Raw genomic sequence first — 23,685 nt, forward strand, 5'->3', positions numbered from 1 at the left:
GAGGCGGCAGCGACCGGCGGATCAGACGCGTGCAAGGAGGACAAGCCGAGAGCAAGCCAAGCACGTTTTGCAGAGTACACAGTAATTCCCGCTCCCAGTAGCAATCATCAATGGCCGCACATACCCAACACTTACGGCAAAAGGCTATGGATAGGATTATCACGTTAAGAGTAACGAGAACAAGAAGTACAGGCAAGAAAATTACAATATCCTGAAGGGAAGTTTCCGTAATATTAAAATAATCCCACTTCTCTGTAGCCTTTTTCTGAAAACTCAGAAATCAAATCGTGTTTCTGTATTGAACACTTTTTCTTCTAGGCAATACAGGCTAGTTAATGCAAGATCGCTCGTCTCTGGGTTTTTATTTAAATCTACATAAAGAACGAGGAGTTCTTAAAAGCACTGAAATAAAACCACGCTCTTCTTTTTCACCCAGTTATTTTTGTTTGCAAACACAGGGCCTTCCACCTGTGATAACAACCCTCCTGCTTTAAGGGCAATATCATAATCGACACCATGGTTACAAGGCAATGAAGCAAGACCAAAGGCGACACTACAAAGAGATGGAAATAAGGGACTGTGATGAACCTTCTTATTCCCCTGAGGTTAATTTCTTTTCCTGGAGGAGGAGGACTAGCTGATTTCTACATGTTCCAGTGGTCCCAGCCTCTCGTGGGTCTTGGGAAAAAGAAGGAAGGAAATGCTTCCTCCTCCCTCCTCTCCAAAAAAACAGAAACCCACATAATTAGGCCAGAAATTCTGCTATAACCTGGAACTTCTCCTGAACTTTTGCCATCCCATCAAACAAGAGGAGATTCCAGGCAAGTAACGCGGGTGAATGCTCGCTCTGCATCCGACAGCGGAGCCCTGAGCCAAAGCAACCCTGTAGAGTGCGGCTGTATCTAGGACTTCACGGGCTTTGCCACCCAGCAAGCTCCCAAATCCCCATCTAGCAAGGCAGCTTTCAAGAAAGGCTGCTTAGGTGTCACGCTAGAAGGGAGAAAGGATGCACCTCCGAACCGCAGAGACCGCTTATTTCCTGCTGAAGATTGAAGGAAGAGAGTGAAAAATGAGTAAAATTATTTAACTGGCGTCACTTGATTTCACCCCACCATTTCTGTGACATTTACTCTGTTATTTTGGGATTTCCAGCTTGCTGGTGGAGCCCAGTGGAAAGGCGCTGACGGCCGGCAGCTGCAGTGGAATCCTCCTGCTCATGGAGCACCTCCGTCCAACGTCCCTGGGGAAGGCAGAGCTGCTGGGATGAGTCAAGGAAGGGAGGCTTGGCAGGCGCACGGGCCCACAGCTCAGGTCTCCACTCCCTGCCAAGCTGACTCACCCAAGGTTAGCCGGAGAGGAGGAGGAAGGCGAGCCATCTGAGTCAGCCCAGGCCAGAGCACTGCCGAGGGAGAGAGGGAGGGAGGGAGGGGTAAAACCTGGGTGATGGGAAGGGTCTGGGCACTGCGCTGCCCCATCCCAAGAGAGGATAAGAGCTGGCTGGCTCTCCCTGCTCCCGACCCGGCTCCGCACCCCGTGGGGACGCATGGCCGGCTCTTCTTCCTGGCTACCTGCCGGCTCGGATAACCCAAGCCCTGGTGAAGAGCAGGGTACAACCCTGGGGTGACGCAGATGAACTTCAGCAAGCTGGAGCTGCAAGAGAGCTCGGAAGACAACAGCAGCTCTGGCTCCAGCGTAACCTCTGCTCGGACCGAAGTTGTCCTGGGGGAGGGAAGAACATCTCTGCCATAAGAGGCTTCATCGCTGCATCGGATTTGAGCAATAAACATTCTGCAGGGAGATATAATTCTAACAGGTTTAACTTCTATCACTGGGCATTAGTTTAATTGGGCTGTGTTACTGTGTCCTCCATGGCTCCGCTGACAGCAGGTCCTCTCTGCGCATTAGATCCTCCCACCCGGCTCCCGGCCTCTCGGCAAGCCCGGTGACAGCTGCTCTTTTCAGGGGAGAGGAGGGGAGAGATTATGCTGTCTGGAATTGGATTTGCCCAGGTTAAGGTGGAAACAAAGCAGAGGCATGTCTGGGGGGCGGGAGATCACTTCAGTTCACCAGCCGATATTTTCTACGGGGGTTTCCTTCTACCTGAAGAGCTAAACTGTGGCTGACACCATGCCCTTCTTCAAAGGATCAGAAGCGAGTGGGCATAGGGAGACATGACTAATTCCCTCTGCAGCCTAGGCAAATTGCTTTTCAGTACTACTGCCGGCCTAGATCTGACACCATCCCCAGCATCGTTTCATCAAGAAAAGAAAAAAAAAAAGCTTCGCTGGCGAGCTAAGCCTCGCTCGGCAAAGCAATTCTCCCCTCTCCCGCGCTCGAGTTACATGCCTCATGGAGAGCCAAATAAGTTAGATCCTAACAAATGCTTTCTTCTTTTCCTCCCCCCCCTCCTCTTTTGTGGTCCAATCTCTGTGAGTGGGAGATCCTCTACCCACAACCACTTCCCTTCTGATGGGCTTGGGATGCAGCCCTGGAGATGCCACACCTTCCCACTTCCTGCAGCGGGCTCCAGAGCCCAACATCTGGAATATCACAGACCTCAGCGGCTACCGCTGTTCCCAAAAGCCCGCACAGATGGAGCTTCTCAGCCTGCAACTGGGAGGTAAAGTTGGGGGCCTCGAGCTCGCTAGAGCTACAAAGCAGCCCCATTGCTTCCACACGACGCTGAACGCCTCACTCCCAGGGGAGATCGGTGGTTTCCTGCCATTTGTTCTTCTTTGAAGAGCTGCACTTTACACTTACTGTGAGGTTGCAAGGCTTTGGGCTTCCTGTTTTCTGCTTTCCACGTATCTGCTGCCTGGAAAGTATCATCACCATCAACATACGGCGAGTGGAAGCCATTTAAAAACCAGCATCTGACTCTGAGCTACCGAGTTGTTGACACAAAAACTTGTTCTTCTTGGAGGAGCTGAGGAAGAAGGGAAAGGAAGGAAGGAAGGAAAGGGAAAAGGCCTGGAAACACTCGCATTGCTGAATGAACCTCTGCCTGCCGGATATTCTGAGCTGTTCTATTTAATACACACACATACATACATATATATATATAAGCAATGCCTGCCAACTGCCTCAGCACATACCAGCAGCTCAGGGGAAGGCAAGCTCTCAAAGGTGCAACCGTTCATCTGCACGGAGCCCAAGCTGCTGCCGCAGCTCGGGGACAACTGATTTCAGCAGCAAAGGAGCATGGCACAGGGGAGACAAGGTCTCTCAGACAAACCTCTCGCCAACAGCAAACGCAGCAGGAGTGGAGGGAAATCGGCAAGCGCTGGCAAGAGAGAAAATATAGTCAACTTGGACGTGAGAACAGGTGGGATGGACACATCCAAGAAAGCTGGCCAAGACACCCAGAGCTGCAGAGCAGTTGGTTCTTGCAACAGCCTGGAAGGACACCGGTGTTGGAAACACTGGGAAAGAGGATGAGAGGCAAAATCTCATGGAGCAAGGCAACGTGGGGTCTCCTGAAATGAATGGGAATGGGTGTGAAGACCTGAGGCTGGTGGACTGCCTTTCCTGGGGGACCGCAGACAGCGGGTGGCCAACCCCTGGAAAAAGGGCAGCTGAAGAGATGCAAAAAACACTGGGGGTTTTATCAGTCCTTGTCTTCATCACCTGCCCGGCTTAAACTTAGTACTGGCAGTTTGGAGCCATTACATAAAATCGCTGTTCCACAGCAGCAAATCCTTTAAATTAAAACATGTCAATCAAGCCATCAAGGGAGTGGCAGAATTAGCCCTCTGCCTCCAGGGGAAAATGTCATGTCCCAAGGAGAAACTGCCCCGTAAACACGAGTGCCCACGCATCCTGAGGAATTAGCCGCAGTGAGTGTCCTAGAGAGGAAGGATCAGAGATGTTAGTCTGTTCAAGGGATTAGGTCACCAATGCCGTTATAAAGACAAGGTCTCCACCGCGCTCGCTGCTGGGGCACTTATTTTAGAGCAGGTATGCAGGTTAGTTTTCAGGGACAGCTACAGTCAGGTCCCACAGCTTTTTTGTGCAAGGGACAAAGGCAAAGACCATCTGCTTAAGAAGGGAAAATACCACAGCCAGCTGCAAGCAACAGCACTTGGGATAGGAGTCTCAAATACACGAGAATACAAAATGCTTTTTTAATTTGCTTTTAAAGCAAATGCTGTGCAGCACAAATTAATTCACGCCCGAGCACTAAGCATCTCAGCTTATAAGCCTTTCTTTGGAAACAGTTATATTCAGCGATCTGAACCACTCCTCCTCCTCCATCTGCTCAGAAAGGATGAACAAACAAGCCATTGCTGAAAGAAGGAAGGAAGGAAGGAAGCCCGTTCAGCCATCTCCGAGGAAAACTGTGCCAGACCAAAAGAGCTCTTCCCCTCACCCCCCACCCCAAAAAAATAAAAAAAAAGAAAAAAAAGAGAAAAAAGAAACTGATCCCAAACCAAAATACTCTCCCTGGTTGGGGCTCCCCCTCACTCCTCGCACGAGGAACCGAGCGCTGGTCACACGCGGCAACAGGTTCTGCTCGCTCACATCTCCCTCCCACGCGCGCGCACACACACGCGCTCGCAAAATGGGACGAGTCAAAGTGCCGGCTTGACTCATCAGCCACATGATCAAAGGCTGGATCTAAAAAGGGGGAACTGGTTTACTCACTGTCTTGGGTACAATCTGTTTCTTGGGCTGCCCGATCTTGAATGGTATCCTGGAAAAGAGAGAAGGAACGTGTAAGCAAGCGATGCTGGCCTCAGACAGCCTGGCCCCGCGGGTCTCGTCCTCGGTGATGGGGTTTGGGGTGAGCAGGGCTCATCCCGGGGCAGCAGCACCCCTTTTTGTGCAGCGTGCTCCCCCTCCGAGAGCCAGTGTCTGCCCCGAGGCCAGCACCTCCATCTCCAGCCGCAGCACTCCCCTTTCCCCACCCTCCCACCATCCTAGTAAGGCAAATAAATGCAATGGATGCTCCAGGCGTTCCTTGGCAAAATAAACGGCTTAAGAACATGCAACGTTTAAAAACAAATCCGAAGGGGAGGGAAAAAAAATTAAAAAAAAAAAAAACCAACCCAAACCCTGTAAATATTTAGAAAGAGGATATTAAAAAAAGTAACAACCCATGTGTCTGGAGCTGCGAGCTGCTTCAAAGGATTTCTCTGATACAACAGCTGTAGGAGCGGCTCACCTGCCAGCAGAACAGCCTTCATTCTTAAAATCTTTAATATGGTTGCTAGTAAAATCTGGGTTACCTGAATGATTTTCCCCACGCGAGCTAGCTCAAAGGTGAAGAGTACTCAAAATAAATTACACAACATATGTAAGGGTGGCTGGGTCAGGCGGTTACAGCCACACAGCCGTCCTGAAAATAATTGGATTTCTTTCACCTCCCAGTATAATAAAAATCCAGGAATTCAACCGCTGTTTCCAATGTATTTCATTAAGTTAAAGAAGTGCCGCTTGGTTAAAGTATCTCATGCAAAATCTCCCAACGTTTTCCGCATCATACTGCTTTAACTAAAAAGAAAAAATTGGTCCCGCAATGAAACGCGAGCATCTTTTCCCAGAGATGCCTCACCTAGAGCACGCCAAAGGCTCAGCGGCATCGGCATCCCACCCCAAATCCACACAAGGTGCTTCTTGGGAAGGTGCCCGAGTCCACTCTTGGACCAGCCCAAGTTCTCACACTGCTACCCAAAGTCTAAGCTAATAACGTGCATTTCAGGGCTCTGGCTTGGCCGCTGTCATGCTGCCTCCCAAGCTGGCTCTTCTCACCGTCGGGCAGCAAATGCGGGGCAGGTTCTCCGTTTGCTTCTCATTAGCTTTATTTACGAGACCCCCCCTGCACCAGCACTGCTATAACACTGCTCGATCAGACAACTGGAATGCCAGAAAACATTTTTATTAGCTTAACCTGCTGTAAAACCCAGCTATGAACAATGCCACGCGACGGGAGAAAGCGCTTGCGACGAAGCGACGCGCCGTCCGCGCGGACGAAGCAAAACCAAGATTATCCACCAACCCCGATCCCTCCCGGCCTCGCTTCTGCCCATCTTTGCCGCTGTTTTCAAACCAACGGTGTAATTAAGCCACCGGTAATAAACCGGGGCCGCAACCCGTGCGTACCTCCTGAGCAGCTCAGGGAGCACAAGCCAACCTGAGTCACCAGGTTTAAATTTAAATTTAAATTTTTTCTGGAGAACTTCCTGTTTATGGTTCCCTGGTTGGACCGATATAATTTTAGGTTGTTAACCCTTTCCAGCTCCTGTGGCAGACCTGGCAGCCGTGAATCACACTTCTTTTATAAACAAACACCCGTCTGGTGTATAATTACCCTGTCAATAACTGGATGTGTGGTGCCTTACAGGAAGAAAGCAAAAAAAAAAAGGATTTTTTTCTTTGTGTTTTCCTACATGGGTCAAATATAAACTAAAATGAGGCACCTCCCTTACTCTTGCAGGCACAGGCTGTCCCATCCGCAGCCAGGTGCCATCACTCGATGTTTTTGGAAGTGATGGCATCAACCTATCTCGGTGGAAGGAGGAGAAAAAGATGCGGTCTTTACCCAGGGGAGTGAGTTACCCCGAGAGAGACCAGCTTGCATGATGAGCCGTGGCAGCTGCTGGGCAATCTCCAGCAGCGCGGGAGCAAGCACAGGGTTTAAGCTGGAGCTAGGCCGGTTCCTAGCGGGAAAGAACAATTAAAAGCATGATTAAAGCTTTACCTGAGCACAACCTTCCCCTCTCCCTGGTCTGGCCAACCCTGCCAACACGGGTTATTTAGAGAAGCAATCCCGACTGTCGTTGTCCGCTGGCAAGTTGGGTTAAATCAAGGAAATTCTGGTAATAAGAGAGGGTGCAGGGAAGGGGCAGGGCAAAGCCATGAATGGGCATTGATCGGGTGCCACGGAGCCAGCAGCGCAGGCAGCAGCCGAGGGGAAGGTCGTGGGGAGCACCGGGGCTCCCACGTGGGGTCCCGTCCCATCCCCTGTCTCCACTACGCTGCAGAGGGGAAGGAGAAAAAAAAATCCCAACTACTTTCTTCCAGAACAAAAGCAAGTCACCGGAGCCCTTCACAATTCCGCAAATACACTTTGAAGCGGTAAATATATCTATTAGCATCGTGATGCCAGTTGGCTAATTATGTCTGTCTCAGTAAAACCTTTAAAAAATTACCCTGCACAAGTAATGTCTATTCACCAATTTTTTTGTTGTTGTTGTTGCAGTTTTACAATTTGAGATATTCTTCCTGGTTTCTCAATCTTTGCCTTTTAATGGGGGGGGGTGGGGGCGCAAAAAGATGATAAGGAGGAACAAAAGCAGTAGGGAAGAAAAGAGGAGAGGTATGGATCTTTTAAAACTAAGCTTTTAAAAGAAACGGAAACACCCCACGCTTTGAAACCAACGGCAAGATGCTGCTGGCCCCAAGAATTTTTGCCCTTCCATGAGTCGGCATCCCAGCCTGCAAAAAGGGGGGGACAACGCGTGCCTCAGAGTGACGACACAACCATTGGCTTAAAAATTAAGAGCCACCAGGTGTTTTATTCTGTTTAGATGACGTATGATGGGCATAATGCAAACAAGTTGGCGAGAGATGGGTCGGTATCTTTGACTGCCGCGGCACAGTTATCACCATTACCTTATAAGCTGAGCACGGGTCTATACACACCAAAGAAAAACCAGAATCGGTGCTTTTTTTTTTTTGATCTCTCATTTCTGCTGAGCGAGAGAAAGCTGGGGTTGTGTTTGGGGTGTGAAATCCCTTGAAATCCTGTTCCTGAAGAGCGCGAGCGCGCTGAGTCACAGCCGGAGCGTTCCCACCCCGGTCCCCCCTGTGCCGCAGGGCTGGGGGAGCATCCCGGCCCCTGGCCCGGACCCACCACCCGTGCCCCCTCCCCGGGGAGGTTGCCGGGAGTTTGGGAAAGCAGTGGGGTTCAGCTGGGAGGGAGGAGGGTGAAGCACTGCAGGGAGGGGGTGGGAAGAGCTTAAAGTAGGGAAAAAAGTGTGGGTGGAGAGAATCCTGCAAGCTTCTACTCGGGGATGCTCAGGAACCCCAGGGAGGGGAAGGTGGGAGAAGCTGTGGCTAATTTTCTCTGAAGTTTCCCCAGCAATGTCATATATTTACTTGGCTTTTCCATGTGCAAACCCAGGGCCACACACCAAAGCAGCTAATTCTCCTCTGGATGCACAGGAGAGTTGCAAACAAACCTCGCAGGCAGGGGGGAATACAGCTCAATGAGGTCTGCGGGGAGCTGGAGTTTAAAACATGTAGCTCCCCCTCCCACTCTCCTCCAGTCCCCTGAAACAAAGGCACTCAGGAATTGCCAGCGTGAATCAGATTAAATCATTGCTAATTTAGGGAGGTGATGGTCCTTTTGCCGTGTTGGACCGAGCAGGACATCAAACCCTGGCACCATCCCTGGGCTGGGGCAGGCAGCAGGGAGGCTGGGGAGCCCGGCCGGCGCTGGGAGCGTGCGCAGGGGATAAATCATCGGCGGATGAGACCCTTTCCCCTACGGCACCTTCCATCTGAACATCGCTTTGCAACCCCTCGCAGATAAGCAAGGGATAAGAACGAAGCATTTTCACCCACAGCTGATAAGCCACTGTCCCTGGGGACTCTGAGCCCAGTCGCTTGCTGCCAAACCAGAGACTGGGGGGCAGAAGGAAGGATGGACAGATGGACGGAGAAGCAGCATGCGAGGGAAAGGGCAGGGAGAGCTGAGGCCAGGGCAATGTGCTCACTCACAGAGCCTTTTGGAGGTTAATTACCCAGACACTTAGAAAAAGCGATGCCTTTGCAGCCAGGCACCACCAAAACCAGTATTTCTGCCACCGGTGGTGGACATGGGCGGCGTTTGCCGGGGACCCGCAGGTCCAAACGTGGTGTGAAATGGTGGTAACGACCGGGTTTTATTGCTACCACCACCGTCAGGCCACCAACAAAATCCATGTTTTGTGAAAAGTGCCCGCTTCCCGTGGAAAGTTTCAGGGCTTCTTTATTTTATTTTCCCTTCCCCATCAAAACCCCAAGCACCAGCGGGCCAGCACAGCCTGGATTTCTGCCCGAGCTTTTAGTTCTTTGAACTTCCACCACAAATCTCAATTCTTTCACCAGCAAGAAACCTCTTTCTGCCTGCAGCCAGGAGGACGACCCCCAGCTCCCACACCCTGCCCCACCAAGGCCAGTCTTCCCAAAGATTTCAGCACGTCGCATGCCAAGGGCTTCTAAAAAACCATCCGTTCATACCTGATCCTCCGTAAATCCAAAAACTGGCCCTAAGCTACCCCAGAAACACCCCCTGCGACAGGCAGGGCCCCTTCCCCAAGCCCTGCTCTGCTCAGTGGCGAGCTCTTCCCTTCACCTGGGCTGCACCGAGCTCCCGCTTTGGGAGAGGACTCGGCTTGAGGTGTAATTGCAGCCGGGAGACCTGCCCGTTCACGCGACTAGCCGCTACCCAGGAGAGATCAAAACATCAACAGGAAGGTTGGGAGCATCCAAGGAAGGATGTGAATGTGGAGGTAATAACTTTCACTTTCTCATTGGTGTTACAGAGTGAATTTGAGCGAGCATCTCCATGGCCGGAGGGCGCTTTCCCTCTCCACGCTGTGCCTTCTACACCCAGGTAAGCATCACTACAAGACACCCTTGTTAAGAAAGGAGCTTTCCGTGATGGGATACGGGAAAGCCAGAGAACCCTGGAAGTTCAAGGGCAGCTGTGACCACCATCAGTAGCTGCTGAAACAGGACTAATTGTCTCATTAGTGTTCCTGAGTCCTAACAAGCGCTGAAGGCAGCCTGCACAGGACCCGAGGAGAGGCAACGCGGCGCAGGCTGGCAGGGCATGTGGTGCTGCGCATGTGCATGCCGAGAAAACCAACCCTGGGCACCTGGACCACCGGTCTGATGACTTTGGGCTTCCTAAAAATCATCAAAAGCTGCAAGTCCGCAGCCATGCAGGCTGCCCCGGAGCCAAGTGGGGGATCCCAGCCCTGCCCAGGTGAGAAAGGCACGAAGACAGACGCGGGTTCGACATTAATCTCGAGCATCGCTCCGGATGCCTCGCTGTACTACATCGTGTCCATGGAAACTGCATGCACCGTCCCACCCCGCTCCCCCCGCCTCGCAGGAACTCATAGCAACCGCTCCAAACACAGCGCGAAGGCAAAAAAAGGAAAAAATTATTCAAAACGGATCACAAACAGCTTATGTCGAGGGAGACTCTGCGCCAAATTCTGGTTTGGGTTTTCTCTTCGGTGGAGATGAGAGGGGAGGTCAAGGGGTGGCGAGAAGCAGGGAGAGGAGTGGTGTGGGGCTACGGTCCCTCGGAAATAAATGCACCCGTCCCCGCGGGCGTGTGCTCCCACCTGCATTTCAACCCCTTCCCTATGAACTTGGAGGCGCTAAGCCACAAATGGATGTCACAGCGAGCCCCTGCAGCAGGGGAGAAGGGAAAAAGAAAATGTAAACATCTATTTTATGTCGGTTTAGGTCAGCCTGGGAAAACAAGGCACCGTCCTCAACTTCGGCAGCAGAGAGGTGTGCCCGCAGACGGTGAGCTCGTCGGAGCAGGGGCTGCTCGTATCCCTGCATCTTGCACAGAACCAAGCGCGGTGTCAGTGTTAAGCAAATCAAAAATAATGTCAGAATCTACTCTCCCACCCATTCCAAGATGAGCATGAAAAAAATAATGATATTTTACTCACCCATCAAAAGAAAATTACTCACGCCAGGCGCGTGGGCGAGCAGAATTTTGCAAGGCTGTTTTAGGCCCTGACTATGCTACAAAAATATCCATTTTAAGCATGGTTGTGAAACACGGTTGTGGCTCAACTATAACACTGTTTTTTAGCTACCTGTACAAAGAAGGCGGAAAAAAATAATAATTAAGAAATAACCACGTGCCAATCGCGCTCCGAGGACCACGCCGGGCTCTGCGATCTCCCACCGCGGCGGAGGATGCGGCGTGCAGCTCTCGCCGGCTGCTCCACCCCAGGAGATGCTGCGGCGAGCCAAGGTGCCGGCGCTGCCCGGCTTGCAGAGGGCACACCAGCATTTCGGTTTCGCTGCGATAATACCTCTGGGATGTGCAAATCGCCTTGCATGGGTGCTACACGCGGCAGAGCCACGCAGGGAGGTGTTTGGGAGCTGCGCGCACCTCGCTCACCGCTTTGGTATCCAGTTGCTTCACCCAATCTAATTTTATCCCGTGCTCATCTCCAAATCCCGGTTTCGATGAAACCCAGAGAGAAGGGGGAGCGTGGCCACTGACCACGAGGGGACTGCAGTTTGGGCTCCGAAAAATATCAATATTGATTCACCGGAAAGAAAACGGCGCCTTGGTCTGTGTTTGCATCGCACCTGCCCAACGTGGCCACAGCACAGCTCAAAAACACGGAAAACAAAATGAATAACCAACAAACCTACTCTTACGCTACAACCCAGCTACGCCTGCCACCTCCCCACGCTCTCCTCTTCCCTTGCTAGCAGGCATAAATCCATCCAGCCAACTGTCCTTTCCAAGACGGGCAGCTCCTCTTCACCTCCACCCCCAAATACTTCAGAAAACACGTTCATATTAACTTAAGATTGCATCTGATAAAGATCTAGGGAGTTAAGTGTCGCATAACCATACAGTTCCACTCTCGACTTTAAATCGGTGCCAGCTCCTCGGTCCACTTAGCGAGAGCTCCCTGCCAAGAGGCATATGGTTTAGCAGTCCGGCAACAGCAACCCCCCATGCACACCCATAATACGCTGCAGTGCAACATGAAAACACGTGCTTCGCAGTGCCTCACTATCAACATTTGCTTAGCATATTTTTTCTCCCAGTAAATACCAGCTGTTGCAGCGGTGCCGAGAGGCAGCACTCGGTTATCGGGCTGTCACACTACTAAAAACCCCCCTTCCCGTTTGTAAAATGACCTGCAGGAGCTGGGAAACCAAAAAAGGAGGTATTTGGGAGTCTGGTTAGGAGCTGCAACAGCATTTGGTTTTATGCAGTTTCACGACCCTTAAAAACCCTTTAGAAGGTCACAAATTAGATGCTTGTGGCAATTGAGGATGATGATACCGTAAAAGCCTGTTTATTTTATTAAAACAAGTGATGGTGAAGGTAATCACCGGCATGTTTTCCCCTCTCTCCTCCAAAACACACGGCCACAGGTGAGTGGTGAGGAAGAGGGGGAAGTGGACACGTTCAACAGACCCCAATCCAAGGCGTAAAGCCTAAAGGAAGCCACCAAGCTCTGCTGAGATTTGGAAAACATCTCATCAGTCCATGCAAGGCTGTTTCCCAAAACAAGCCTACTCCTGCTCTAAATAAAGCTTAGCCTAGAAAGACAGCACTGCCTAGTTGCCTAGGCGCAGGAGTTGGGAATTTGGGGGTTTAATCCAGCCTCTGTCACCACCAGGTTACTCTTTCCTCTCTGGAGCAAAGCTTTCCCGTGTTGGTTCAGCGGGCATTGCTGTGTTCCCAGTCCCAACGTGACACAGAGAGCCCCGACCCACCAAGCGCTCGCAAAGAGCCAGGGAAAGCAGAGGATTAACCACACACAACTTAGAAGGCACCTACCATCCCGCGTGCAAACAGCCTCTTTGCCCTTTAATCTCTAGGGATCTCTCACAGCCCTTCGCAAAAAATTAATTAAGGTAACGAGTGTACAGAAGCAAAACTGGAAGCAGGGTTAATGCTGTTTCCCCAGCATGATCTGCAGGAGAGAGCCGAGGATGAAGCTCCATCCCCTCAATTGGCCGCAACAGCCGACCCCTGCAAAAAGGGGTTTTAATCAACACTGCCCTGGGTCTAATGGTGCCTGTTGCCAGAGAGAGACACACGTGCAAACTAAGCAAACACGCTCCGCAGCACAAAGCAACCTCCCGCCCCGCCGGGCTGGAACAAAGCTCGCTCCCTCCGCAGGGACGGCAGAGCAGCAGCATCAGGGCCGGACGTGTTTTACTCTGACGTTTGAGGAGCAGGGCACGACCCCGGCACAATCGGCTGCCTGCTCCCGGCACGCACGCCGGCATTTGTCACCGCTGCCCGCTGCCGACGGGAGCGTAACCCCTCGCTGCGGCAGCGAGGCGGACGTCACACCGAGCCCCGTCCCTGCCAGCCGGGCGCTGAACTCCGGCCCCCCCCGTGAATAGAGCAATTCATCCGGGGCGGGCGGCTGTGTGAATTATCAGCCAGGAGGGTTGGCAGGGCCGCCCGGCCGGCAAGGCCGAACTGAGAGCGATTGTGTCCCTGACACGCTGCCGAAGCCCCGCGGGGTCCGAGCCCCTCGCGTTCGCGCGTAAGCGGAGCCGCGACACGCCAAAGGACTGACGCTGCTGGAGAAGAAAGAGGAGACTCAGATTTCAGCCGAGTCCCCCCCGCCTCCTTCCAGCAATGACCTTTTATTCCTCCCCAGCAAAAGGCAAAAACACCCGATCTCTCAGCAAAAGCCACGTGTATGTAGGGAAGCCACCAGACACCATAAGCTACGGTGCCCAGGCGAAGGCCCCAGGGGCAGCACGGCTGACCAGACACTGGAAAGCACAGAGGGGAAGCGTTACCGCTCTGCACCTGTATTATTCCATATCCATCGTGTGAAGGGAATATTTTTTTCTTACGTTTTCAGCTCTGCGGCTCCTCCCGGACCAGGAGAGCGGAGCAAGTCTCTTCCACCAGCTGAAGCTTTCCGAAAGCAGCCTCCGGGCCATGCTGCCCACAGAGCTCGTGAGGGCAGCCCGGGCAAAAGGCGGCTCCGAGACCCTCGTTAACCAACACTTTCTATAATCATGGCTGCTCTGAGATCAGTAAAGCAGAACAAAAAATGAACCCAGTGGATATGTGTGTATTTTTAACCAAAACATCCCATTTTAATAGGTACCTGCGTGCGCATTATTATATTTTTGAAGTACATTTCCAGACCGCAACTTCCCCCGCTCCCAACCCAAAAAAAAAGATCTTCAATTTTCACCATGTGCCTGTCCTGACAAACTCACCCTGAGACCGCCAGGCAAGGGGAAGGCCTTTTTCTCCTTAAACCATCGCATCCTTCACTGCTCATAACGGCACCGGCTCTACATGACTATCCGGGCTGAGAAATTGCGCACAGCAGTCAAGATTAATTTCTAATATAATTAGTTTACACAAGCGGTGGGGAGACGCACAGAAGCAGCCAAAGGCAACGTGGTATCCAAACTGAGCTTTTCACAAGTCTGACTCAAACACACGTGGGAACTCTTGGGGAATTTTGTTTAAACAAAAAAGCTTTACTTCAATGGAGTCAAAGGCAGTTTTACAGCGTTTCAGACTCACAAACCCACCAAGGTCAGAGGGGACCTTTAGGGACCCCCCTGCACCCACCCTTTTGCCCCGCAGTGGCAAGCCCAGCTGCGGTGGGGTGGGAGAGCGGGAGGGGGGTTTAAGGGGCTCCAGGGGGGGCCAACGGGCTTGGCCTATGCTCCCCTTTACCCAGGGTGAAGGCAGGGCCCACCATGGCCTGGGGAGGGACTGGCAGCTGCTGCCAGGGGCATGGGCAAGGGGACCTCCAGGTGCCCACCCATTAGACACCCATATCCATAGGTGAGTCTACAGGCACAGCTTCGGGGCAGCTAAACCGGGGCCAAGGCCGGCCAGCACCAGCACCAGAACCAGAGCCTCCCATGACGCCAGCACTAGAGCTCACTCCGAGGCCAAGGTCAGCCAGCACCGGGACTCGCTCCGAGGCCAAGCCCGGCCAGCACCGGGGCCAGCACCGGGACTCGCTCCGAGGCCAAGCCCGGCCAGCACTGGGGCCCACTCTGAGGCCAAGCCCGGCCAGCACCGGGGCCCCCACCGGGGCCTGCTCCGGGGCCAGCACCGGGGCCAGGCACAGCGGTCAAGCCCGGCTCCGAGGCCCTTCCCGAGCCCCCCCCGTGCTGCCAGCCCTGCTGACAAGCCGAGGCCTGGCGGGCCGAGGGCCGCAGCGGCCGGGCCGGGCCGGGCCGCGCCGTGGGGGTGATGGCGATGCCCCGGCCGGCCCAGGGGTGCCGCGGCGGCGGAGCGGAGCCGGACGCCGGAGCCCAGCGGGGCCCGGAGCGGGCCCGGCCCGGGGGTCCCGCACTCACCAGCTCATGGTCCCCCGCCGCCCCGCGCCGCTCCCGGAAGCGCCGCCGCCTTCGCCCCGCCCCTTCCGCCAGCGCCGCCACAGGGCGGGAGGAAGGGGGGGGGCCTTAACCCGCCGCGCGCCGCGCCGCGGGTGACGTCGAGGAGGGGCGTGACGTCACGGGGCAGAGCAGGGAACCTGGGAGCACCCCAGGGTGGGCGAGGGTGTGGGGAAGAGGTGCCCAGGAGCAGCCCGGAGGTGGGGAAAGGGTGCCCAGGAGCACCTAGGGTGGGCGAGAGCATGAGCATGGGGTGCCCGGGACCCACCCTACGGTGGGCGAGGGTCTGGGGTGCTTGGGAGCACCCCAGGGTGGGTGAGTGCAAGGGGAGGGGGTGCTCAGGAACATCCCGGAGTTAGGAAAGGGTTCCCCAGGGGCACCCTAGGGTGGTTGAGGGTGTGGGGAGGGCATGTCCAGGAGCACCCTGGGGTGGGCAAGGGTGTGGGGTGCTTGAGAGCACCCTAGTTTGTGCGAGGGCGTGGGGAGGGCATGCCCAGGAGCACCCTAGGGTGGGCAAGGGTGTGGGGTGCTTGAGAGCACCCTAGTTTGTGCGAGGGCATGGGGAGGGGATGCCCAGGAGCACCCTGGAGGTGGGGAAGGGGTCCCCAGGAGCACCCTAGGGTGGGCGAGGGCATGGGGAGGGCATGCCCAGGAGCACCCTAGGGTGGGTGAGGGCATAGGGGTCAGCAGCGCAGCCCCAGCCAAGGGGATCCAAGGGAAGGGCAGCAGGGATGTGCAGCGCGTTCGGAAGGGCGGGAGCCCCCAGTTTTGGGGAGAAACCCACCACATCTGGCTACAGGAGGCTGGGCAGGGGAGGGTGGGACACAGGTAGGGCAGTGATGCCATTTTTGTGACAAAAAGACCCCCCTGACCTCAGCGCCGTCCCTGGCAGCCGCCACCAGCCATGACCCCAGGGGCACATGGATGAAGCAAAACACCCCCCCCAAGCTCTGGGTGCCCTCGGACCCCAGTTGCCAGCCCGGGGTGACATCCCAGCAGGGGAGTGGGCTCGCTCCTGGTGACACCAGGCTGGTGATGGCACGTGCCACCACACGGGGCCGAGGGGAGGAGGCCCCGGGACGGGCGCCAGGGGTGGCTTTATCAATTAGCAGGTGGAGGTAAACAGCGCGGTAATTACAGCCAGGGAGGATGATGCTAAACTGGGAAGGTGTTACCGACACCAGTGAGGACAGGGGATTAGCCAAAAAGGAGCGAGGCGGGGGCAGACCTGGGCGGGCAACCACTGGGGATGGTGCCTGGGGTGGCACAGACACCCCCCCCAGCACCAGTTTTGTGCCAGGATGGGGAGAAGGAGCCAGGGTTGGCAGAAGGGGTGGTGGCATGGTGGAAAGGAGTCACTTTTGGGGTGCTGATGGGGTGTCAGAGCAAACCCTGAGGGGAGGCAGCCAAGGTGTGGGCAGGGTGGGGAGGAAGAGGAAGGATGGAGCAAGGCTGGTGCCAGGAAGGGTTTGCCGGTGGTTCCCACTCCTTGCTGGGATGCTGGCTGCTGTCCCCACCGTGATGCCCCATGCCAGCAGCTCCGGGCACAGGGAATGGGGCAAGGAAGGGCCGGAGGCAGAGCTGGGACAAGCGGGTCCTGGCATCTGGGCGTCCTGATGGCCGGGGTGGCTCAGGGAGCATCTTCCATGGAGGATCAGCCCCACGTGTCACCCTGGGCCGGGCACATTCTGGGCCTTTCCTCCAAAACGCTCTGCTGGGAGCGGAGGTCAGACCCGCGGCACCCTGGCCAGGGTTGGGGAGGAAGGGGGGCACTGATCCGCATGGCGCCGGCACGGGGCAGGAGATGAGGGTTGGGCGATCCAGAAAATATGCAGACCTTCAGCAGAAGATGTCTCCTGCCGGGGCAGCAGGAGAGGCTGAGCTGGTGGCCAGAGAACGAGAAGATCAGGGAGGGATCCCGCCAACATCTGTGGCACCAAGATGTACCAGCTGCAAACCAAGAGCTTCTGGGTGCGGGTTCTCGTCGCTCCGGACCCCAGGGACAGGGTCTCAGCTCTTGGTGCTCCTCCTCAGAAGCGTATCCCATCCCGTGGAGAGCTCTTGGGTTTCAACAACAGTTTGCAAAGCCCGGAAGACCCTCTAGCAGAGAGGAGCGAGGTGTTGGTGGCCTCCTCGGGACCGAGAGCCACCGTTGAGAAGGGAAAGGCAGCAAGTTGTGTTGAGCTGGTACGTGACTGGCAAGCCCTTCCCTCCTCCCCAGAACACAGATAGCCCAGAACGGGGATGGAAAGTGCCGTGTTTCCGTAGCAACCAACATTTTCGTGCAAGGTGCTGCACGCACTCCACGCGTTTTTGCCACCCAAGGGTGCTCCTCACCTTCCTGCTCTGCGCAGGGGATGTCCTGCCAGGCGGGACACCTGCACCCAGGTGGCAGCGTTGGTCCCCAGTCCAGTACTGGGGCCACAATGCCCTGTTGATGCCTGGTGGGCTCCTTCCCTCCTCCTCCTCGCCTGCAGCAAAGGAGCCCAAAGCAGTGGAGCAACCCTGGGTGGCTCCTCGCCGTGGCGCGGTGATGCCGGTGTGGCACGTCCTGGCAGCCTTTGCCATGCCACCGCCGGCCCGTGCCCAGCGTCTCCAACAGCTTCAAGCACAAGCCACCAGCGGAGATGGGCGTAACCACCACAGCACCCTCAGACGATGCCAGAGGCCACGGCGGCTCCCCCTACCCCATCAGCTGTGTTCCGTGGTGGATCCGGCTCCTGCCCATCCACCTCGGCTTGTCCGAGCCGCGCAAGGGGACACCGAGGGACCGGCAGCTCCAAACCCAACACGCAGCCCCTGGTCGCTGCGGGACCTCCAAGATGCTCAGAGCCCCGAGGGAAGGGTGGCCCTGGCTCACCCCAACCCTGCATCGCGGACAGCAGGACCTGCTGCCCCTCCTGCCCCACGCCGAATCCGGCAGCCGCTCCAGCCTCATCCTAACGGTCACCGAAGGCTCAACACGCTCCGTAATCCACTCGGGGACGCAGGAGTCCACCTGGCACAGCTCCCATGGGCTCCAGAGCCCATTCCCGCGACACCAGGAGATGCTGTCCCTGGCTGGGCCAGGCGTGCCCCGAGTCACAGGGCAGCCACCCCGGGCACCTCCTGTCCCTGGGTTCTCCCAGAAATTCAAGCCTCTCCAAGGCAGGGAGCTCAGTGAAACCCCAGGGACGGGCAGAGCTGCCCTGGCCTGGCAGGACCAGCAGCTTCTCCAGGGCCCAGCTGCAGATACAAACCAAAAAGCAGGAAATTCAACAGCCGGTGTCGGTGTCTCCACACCCCGGGAGCACCGGGAAAGACCGCGGTGCCGACACCGGCCACCAGCACCACCGGCGAGCCCTGGGGAAAGGAGAAGCTTGCGGGACGCTCGACCGCGCCGGTCATGCTCCAGCCCAGCAGAGCTGGACCCACACAGACCAAGGGACCCCCAGACCCTCAGCATCCTCCAGCCTTCCTCTCCAGCACCATCCCAGCTCTAGGAGAGCCAGGGCTCCAGCCCCGTCCCTGGGGAAGGAGTTAGCCATCACGGGCCACCACCCGTGTGCCCGCTTCAAATATCCAAGCGCCTTGTCCTGTTCCTTCTCCCATCCGTCCCTCGTGCCCGTACAAGCGCTGGCTTGGAAACCTGGTGGGTTATTTTTAACCCGAGCGACCCAGCCCGGCAAAAATCCCCTCTCCGCTCTGTACCTGGGGCGATTTGGCCGGCGAAAGGCGCGGGGGCATTACCGGCTGAAGCGACGCGATCCTCTTTCGCCCGCCGTTATCCGACAAGACGCAACCCGGCGAAAGCCGCCGGCAAAACGGTGACGGGGTCAAGGCGGCGGCGACGGCACGAGTGGGGGGAAAAATAAGAGGCGAGGTCAAGGGCAAACCAAGGACGCGGTGGGTTTTGGGGAGGGAGAGGGCTGCGGGGCGCGCCCCGTCCCCGCGCAGCTGGGAAAAAGGGGGGGACGTGAGGACGGAGCCGGTCGCCTTCAGGGTCACCCAGCGTCCTGGCCAGCTGGTCTCGCCACGCCGTCCTGCGAACAGAACTGAAGGAGAGGGGGGGCTGAGAAAAGGTTGGGTTATTTTGAAAAAAAAAAATCATACCAAAAAAAAAAAAATAATTTAAGAATATACAACACTAGAAAAAAATTGTACAAACAGGTTTCAAAGTCGCCCGTAAAGAGGCACAGTGCCCACCGTCCTACACATTTCAAGCCATTTTAACATCCCTTTTACATATTAGAGACTTTTTTTTTTCCAAACCAATATAGATCTTTTTTTTTTTTTTAAGCAAGGTAAAATAAAGATATTTACTACAGCTTTTGATTGTCAGCAAACACAATATATTTACTGCATTAGCATTTGCTCACAGTGCAAATGGTACAACAATACATCAGTTCAATAAATCTGATTTTTTCCCTTAAAAATGCTGTATGCATTAACTATCATATTTGCATTACAACATGACAAATGAGCAAATGAAATGTGTGTGAAAATTATCACCTTTTCACAATATCAAGCATAATTTTTTTTTTTAACCTTAGTATAAGGTACTATAAATCCAAGAAATAAAAACATCCACAAAATATATTACATCTGGTATGATTTTTTTTTTCTCTAAGTACTCAACTTTATACAAAAGTCTTTCAAAAAATATCATTCCCTTAGGTTTGTGTGGTTAAACCTGATTGTGGTTTGTTTTTTTTTTTTTTGTTCCTTTCGGTTCACATAAATTAGACTGCATTCTTTCTCTTCTCTTTATTTTTTGTACGTTTTTAATGTTTTTTGTTTTTTTTTTTTTTTTTCACATGCAGACATCAAACCTGGATAGCACGACCTTTTGGCAACAAAGATTTTTTTTTTAAGTCATTATTATTTTTGCTTAGTTTAGCTTAAATGTCTGAGCACAGTTTTATTAAAACAAAAGAAGAAAAAAATCAGAGCAGTCATGCAATGACATGCACATACCAGAAGGAGAAAGAAAAAAAAAAAAATAAAATAGAGGACTAATTGATTTTTCTCCTCCGTAGTTGGTTGGTTGTTTTAAAGTGACCAAATAAAATAAAATAAAAATATCTCACATTATAAAAAGTATTCAGCAAAATACTGGGGTTTTTTTTCTGCATTTCTGTAAAGAATTTCCTTTCTTCTGAAGAAAAAAAAAAAAGGAAAAAAAAAAAAAAAAAAGAAAAAACAAACCCAAAAGCTGCTGCCGGGATGTCGCTCCCCGCCGCCCCCCGAAAGTTGCGGGGGACCCGCAGAGCTGCCCCCCCAACCCCGCCAGCCCTGCTAGGGGGGGCCCGAGCCCGCTTACCTCCGCCGTGGGGAACCGGTGCTTGGGGGGGGTGGGGGGAATTACAGGGGAGGGGAGGCACAGGGCGCCGGATCCAGGCCCAGCCAGGCAGGAGGGAGCCGGACCAGCTCCATCCATCCATCCCAACCCGGACGGGCCGGATCCAGGCGAGCCCAGGCCCTGGGGGAGCCGGGTGGGTCGGATCCAGGAGGGCCCGATCCTGACCAGCCCAACCCCTAGGGAAATGGGTGGGTCGGATCCGGATACCTGGGATCCAAGTCAGGTGGGATCCCCGGGGGATCTGTGACCCGGGCAGCCCGGATCTGGGCCAAGCCGGGTGTGGGTAGGCTGTAGCCGAGAGATGCCGGGTACGGGCAACCGGGATCCAGGCAGGCTGGAGCTGGGAGAGCCGGATCTGGGCAATCCGGGTCTGGGTAATCCGGGTACGGGCAACGGGGAGCCAGGCAGTGCGAGTAATCCGGGTGTGGGCAGCAGGGATCCAGGCACCGGGGTGCGGGCAGCAGGGATCCGGGTGAGCCGGGTCCAGGCAAGGAGGGTGCGGGTAGCCCAGACCCGGGCAGCGCGGGTACAGGCAGCCGGGATCCGGACAGCACGAGTCGGTGCAATCCGGGTGCAGGAAACCGGGATCCGGACAGTGCAGGTTGGAGCAATCCGGGTGCGGGAAACCGGGATCTGGACAGTGCGGGTCCTGTCGATCCAAGTGCAGGCAGGATCCGGGTGCGGGCATCCTGGACCCGGTCAATCCGGGTGCAGGCAGAGCAGACCCCGTGCAGCGCAGCCCCCGGCATCCTAAACCCAGGGGGGAGCGAGGCCACCCCAGGGTCCCCCCGGCACGGTGCGGAGGGCTGGGGAGGAGAGGGGGTGCCACTGCACCGCCCCCTGAGGTCCCTCAAGCGCACGTGGTGACGGCGGGGGCGAGGGCGACGGGGGGCGAGGTGGCGGCGGCAGCAGCGGCGGCAGCGGGGTGCGCAGTGGGGGGCTGCCCGGCCGAGCCCTTCTCGGCCTTCTTCTCCTTCTGCTTGAGGTGGATCTTGGCGTGCCGCTTGCGCTCGTCGGAGCGGGCGAACTTGCGGCCGCAGAACTCGCAGGCGAAGGGTTTCTCGCCGGTGTGGGTGCGGATGTGGGTGGTGAGGTGGTCGCTGCGGCTGAAGCTCCGCATGCAGATGCGGCACTGGAAGGGCTTGTGGCCCGTGTGGATGCGGAGGTGACGGGTGAGCTCGTCGGAGCGGGAGAAACGGCGGTCGCAACCCTCGGCGGGGCAGGCGTGGGGCCGCTCGTGGAGCGGCGTCTTGCTCGGTCGGTTGGGATACTTGCGGGGTCGGATGGGCTTGAGGGTGAGGGGCGGCTGTGGCAGCCCCCCAAAACCCGGGTGGATCTGCTTGTCCTTGAAGGCCTTGATGGTCTCCAGTGGGGTGATGGGGGGCGGGTTGACGCGGATGGGGTCCAAGCTCTGGAAGGGTTTGTGCTCCGTGATGGTGCCCATGTCATTGGGGTGGTGGTAGAGGTTATAGTCTGGGATCATGGGGAAGAGGTTGCTGTCCAAGGCGGGCTTGGCCGCCTGGTAATCCTGGGGGGAGTAGGTGAGGCCGGGGTTGCTTTGGGGGTCGTGGAAGGAGACGGGCTCCGGGTAGAGGTCACTGCAGGAGGAGTAGGGCGGCAGCGCGGGGTACATCTGGTCCACCTCGCCCTGCGGCGGCCCCATGCTGCCCGCCGAGCTCTGTGTGCTGGTGAGCGCGCCCGAGGATGGCGGCACCCCCAGGATGCCTGCACTCATCAGGCTGATGATGTTGTCCTGGCACCAGTTGGAGGGCGAGTCGAAAGCGAATTTCCCCAGGTAGGTGACAGTCTTGTTCCCCGGGGCGGGCTGAAAAGTCCCCGAATAAGAGGACAGTTCCTGACCAGCCTTTTCGTTCGCTAAGCCAATGTCCATAACATTATCTGCAAAGTGCAAGAGAAACAGGGCAGGGTGAGCCGGGAGGGCCGTGGGACCGGCGGGGGGACACCCCGGGGATGCACCGGGGAGTGGGGATACACCGGGGCCCCCCCCACCCTTCTCCCTCCTACCCCTCTCTGCTTTCCCCCCCCTCCCTGCTCCGCTTTCCGCATACTGCGGCGTTGGCTGCCGAGGGTCCCGGAGCGGACCCGGGTGGGGTGTGGGGGACACGGGGCGGGGGACACACACACACACCCCGCCACCCCGCGGGTGGGGCCGGGGGATGGAGGTACCTGCGGTTACAGGTAGGCTTCCTCCCCGTCCAGCCCCCGGCAGCGCTGGGCACTCCGCGGAGCCGGTTGCGGCCGCCGACGCCGTTACCGACTCGCCGCCTTTCCTGCGCCGAGCCCCGGCGTGGAAAAACACGGGGGAGGGGGGGTGTGCGTTTAGCCCGGCGAGGCTCCGGGTGGGAGCGGGGACACGCGAGGCGGCCCCCCCCAAAACCCTCGGCGCTCACCTGTACCCCCCCCCCATATCCCCGCTTGTGTGTGTGTGTGTGTGCCCCCAAAAAAAAACCGAGCTCCGGGAAAGTCGGCGCCGCGTCCCGGGGGGGAGCCCACGCTGCCGCTGCGGGGTTTGGGGACGGGTGTGTGTGTGTGTGTGTGTGGAAGGGGGGGGGGGCGGCCGCCACGGCCACGCGTGTCCGCGGCGCCTCCGCAGCCGCACGGATGCCGGCGCGGGTGGGTGGCCCCTCCGCGCCACGGAGACCCGGCCGTTCCCCCACCACCACCGCCTCCCACGCCCCGTGTCCTCCTCCCCACGGAGCCCGGCCGCCCTCCCCGTACCTGCGGCGGCGGCTGCTCGGCAGCAGCGCTCGGCGGAGCCCCGCAGCGATCGTGCGGAGACACGGCGAGAAAAGGGGTGGGTGGGTGCGGGGGGGGGGACGCTCCCCAGCCCCAGCGCTTCCCTTCCCTCCGTGGCTCCATGACACCCTACCCACAGCGTCCTCCTCCTCGCCCCACCGGCTCCCCCCCCCGCCTCTCTTCTCCCCATTTTCCTTTCCCCCCCCCTTACCTGCAGCCATCTGGTTGTAGTGAGCCACCGAGTCGCTGCTGCTGGAGAAGATATTCAAAGAGTTGGGGATCTCCTCTGGGTACAGATTGTCAGGCAATTGGTTCATCAAAGTGTTCATGGTCCCCGGCAGCTTCTCCAGTAGTTTGCCTGTCATAGCACTGGAGGAAAAGGCTGGTTCAACGTGGCTCCGAGCTCAGCTCCCGAGGAAACAACATCCGAGTGGCAAATCCGTGCGAGGGAAATCATGCAAGAAAAAAAGTTGGGGCGG

General features: G+C 56.1%; 2 protein-coding genes across 2 annotated transcripts in view; both read right to left on the bottom strand.

The window, feature by feature from the left end:
• The window catches only part of BIN3 (bridging integrator 3), a 41,304-nt gene extending 26,155 nt beyond the window's left edge, over positions 1–15,149 (bottom strand). Inside the window, exons 1-2 of the mRNA XM_075117525.1 lie at positions 15,073–15,149; positions 4,645–4,693 (exon numbers count right to left, since the gene is read on the bottom strand). Of these exons, the coding sequence (XP_074973626.1) occupies positions 4,645–4,693; positions 15,073–15,080 (57 nt within the window). The 5' untranslated portion in view covers positions 15,081–15,149. The remainder of the gene's footprint in view (positions 1–4,644; positions 4,694–15,072) is intronic.
• Positions 15,150–18,543: 3,394 nt separating this feature from the next.
• On the bottom strand, positions 18,544–23,685 carry EGR3 (early growth response 3). Its single transcript, XM_075074586.1, has 2 exons — positions 23,418–23,685; positions 18,544–22,348 (listed from the first exon to the last, which is right to left on the bottom strand). The coding sequence occupies exons 1-2, from the start codon at positions 23,569–23,571 to the stop codon at positions 21,300–21,302; spliced, it is 1,203 nt and encodes a 400-aa protein (XP_074930687.1). The 5' UTR covers positions 23,572–23,685; the 3' UTR covers positions 18,544–21,299.

This window comes from Phalacrocorax aristotelis, chromosome 24 (genome assembly GCF_949628215.1).
Source record: "Phalacrocorax aristotelis chromosome 24, bGulAri2.1, whole genome shotgun sequence".
Taxonomy (NCBI): Eukaryota; Metazoa; Chordata; class Aves; order Suliformes; family Phalacrocoracidae; genus Phalacrocorax; species Phalacrocorax aristotelis.

Excerpts from the sequence above, each read along its gene's own strand:
- EGR3 (XM_075074586.1), bottom strand. The coding sequence starts at position 23,571 with ATGACAGGCAAACTACTGGAGAAGCTGCCGGGGACCATGAACACTTTG. Across the intron at positions 22,349-23,417 it reads CTACAACCAGATGGCTGCAG|ATAATGTTATGGACATTGGC; the intron begins GTAAGGGGGGGG and ends TGCACTTTGCAG.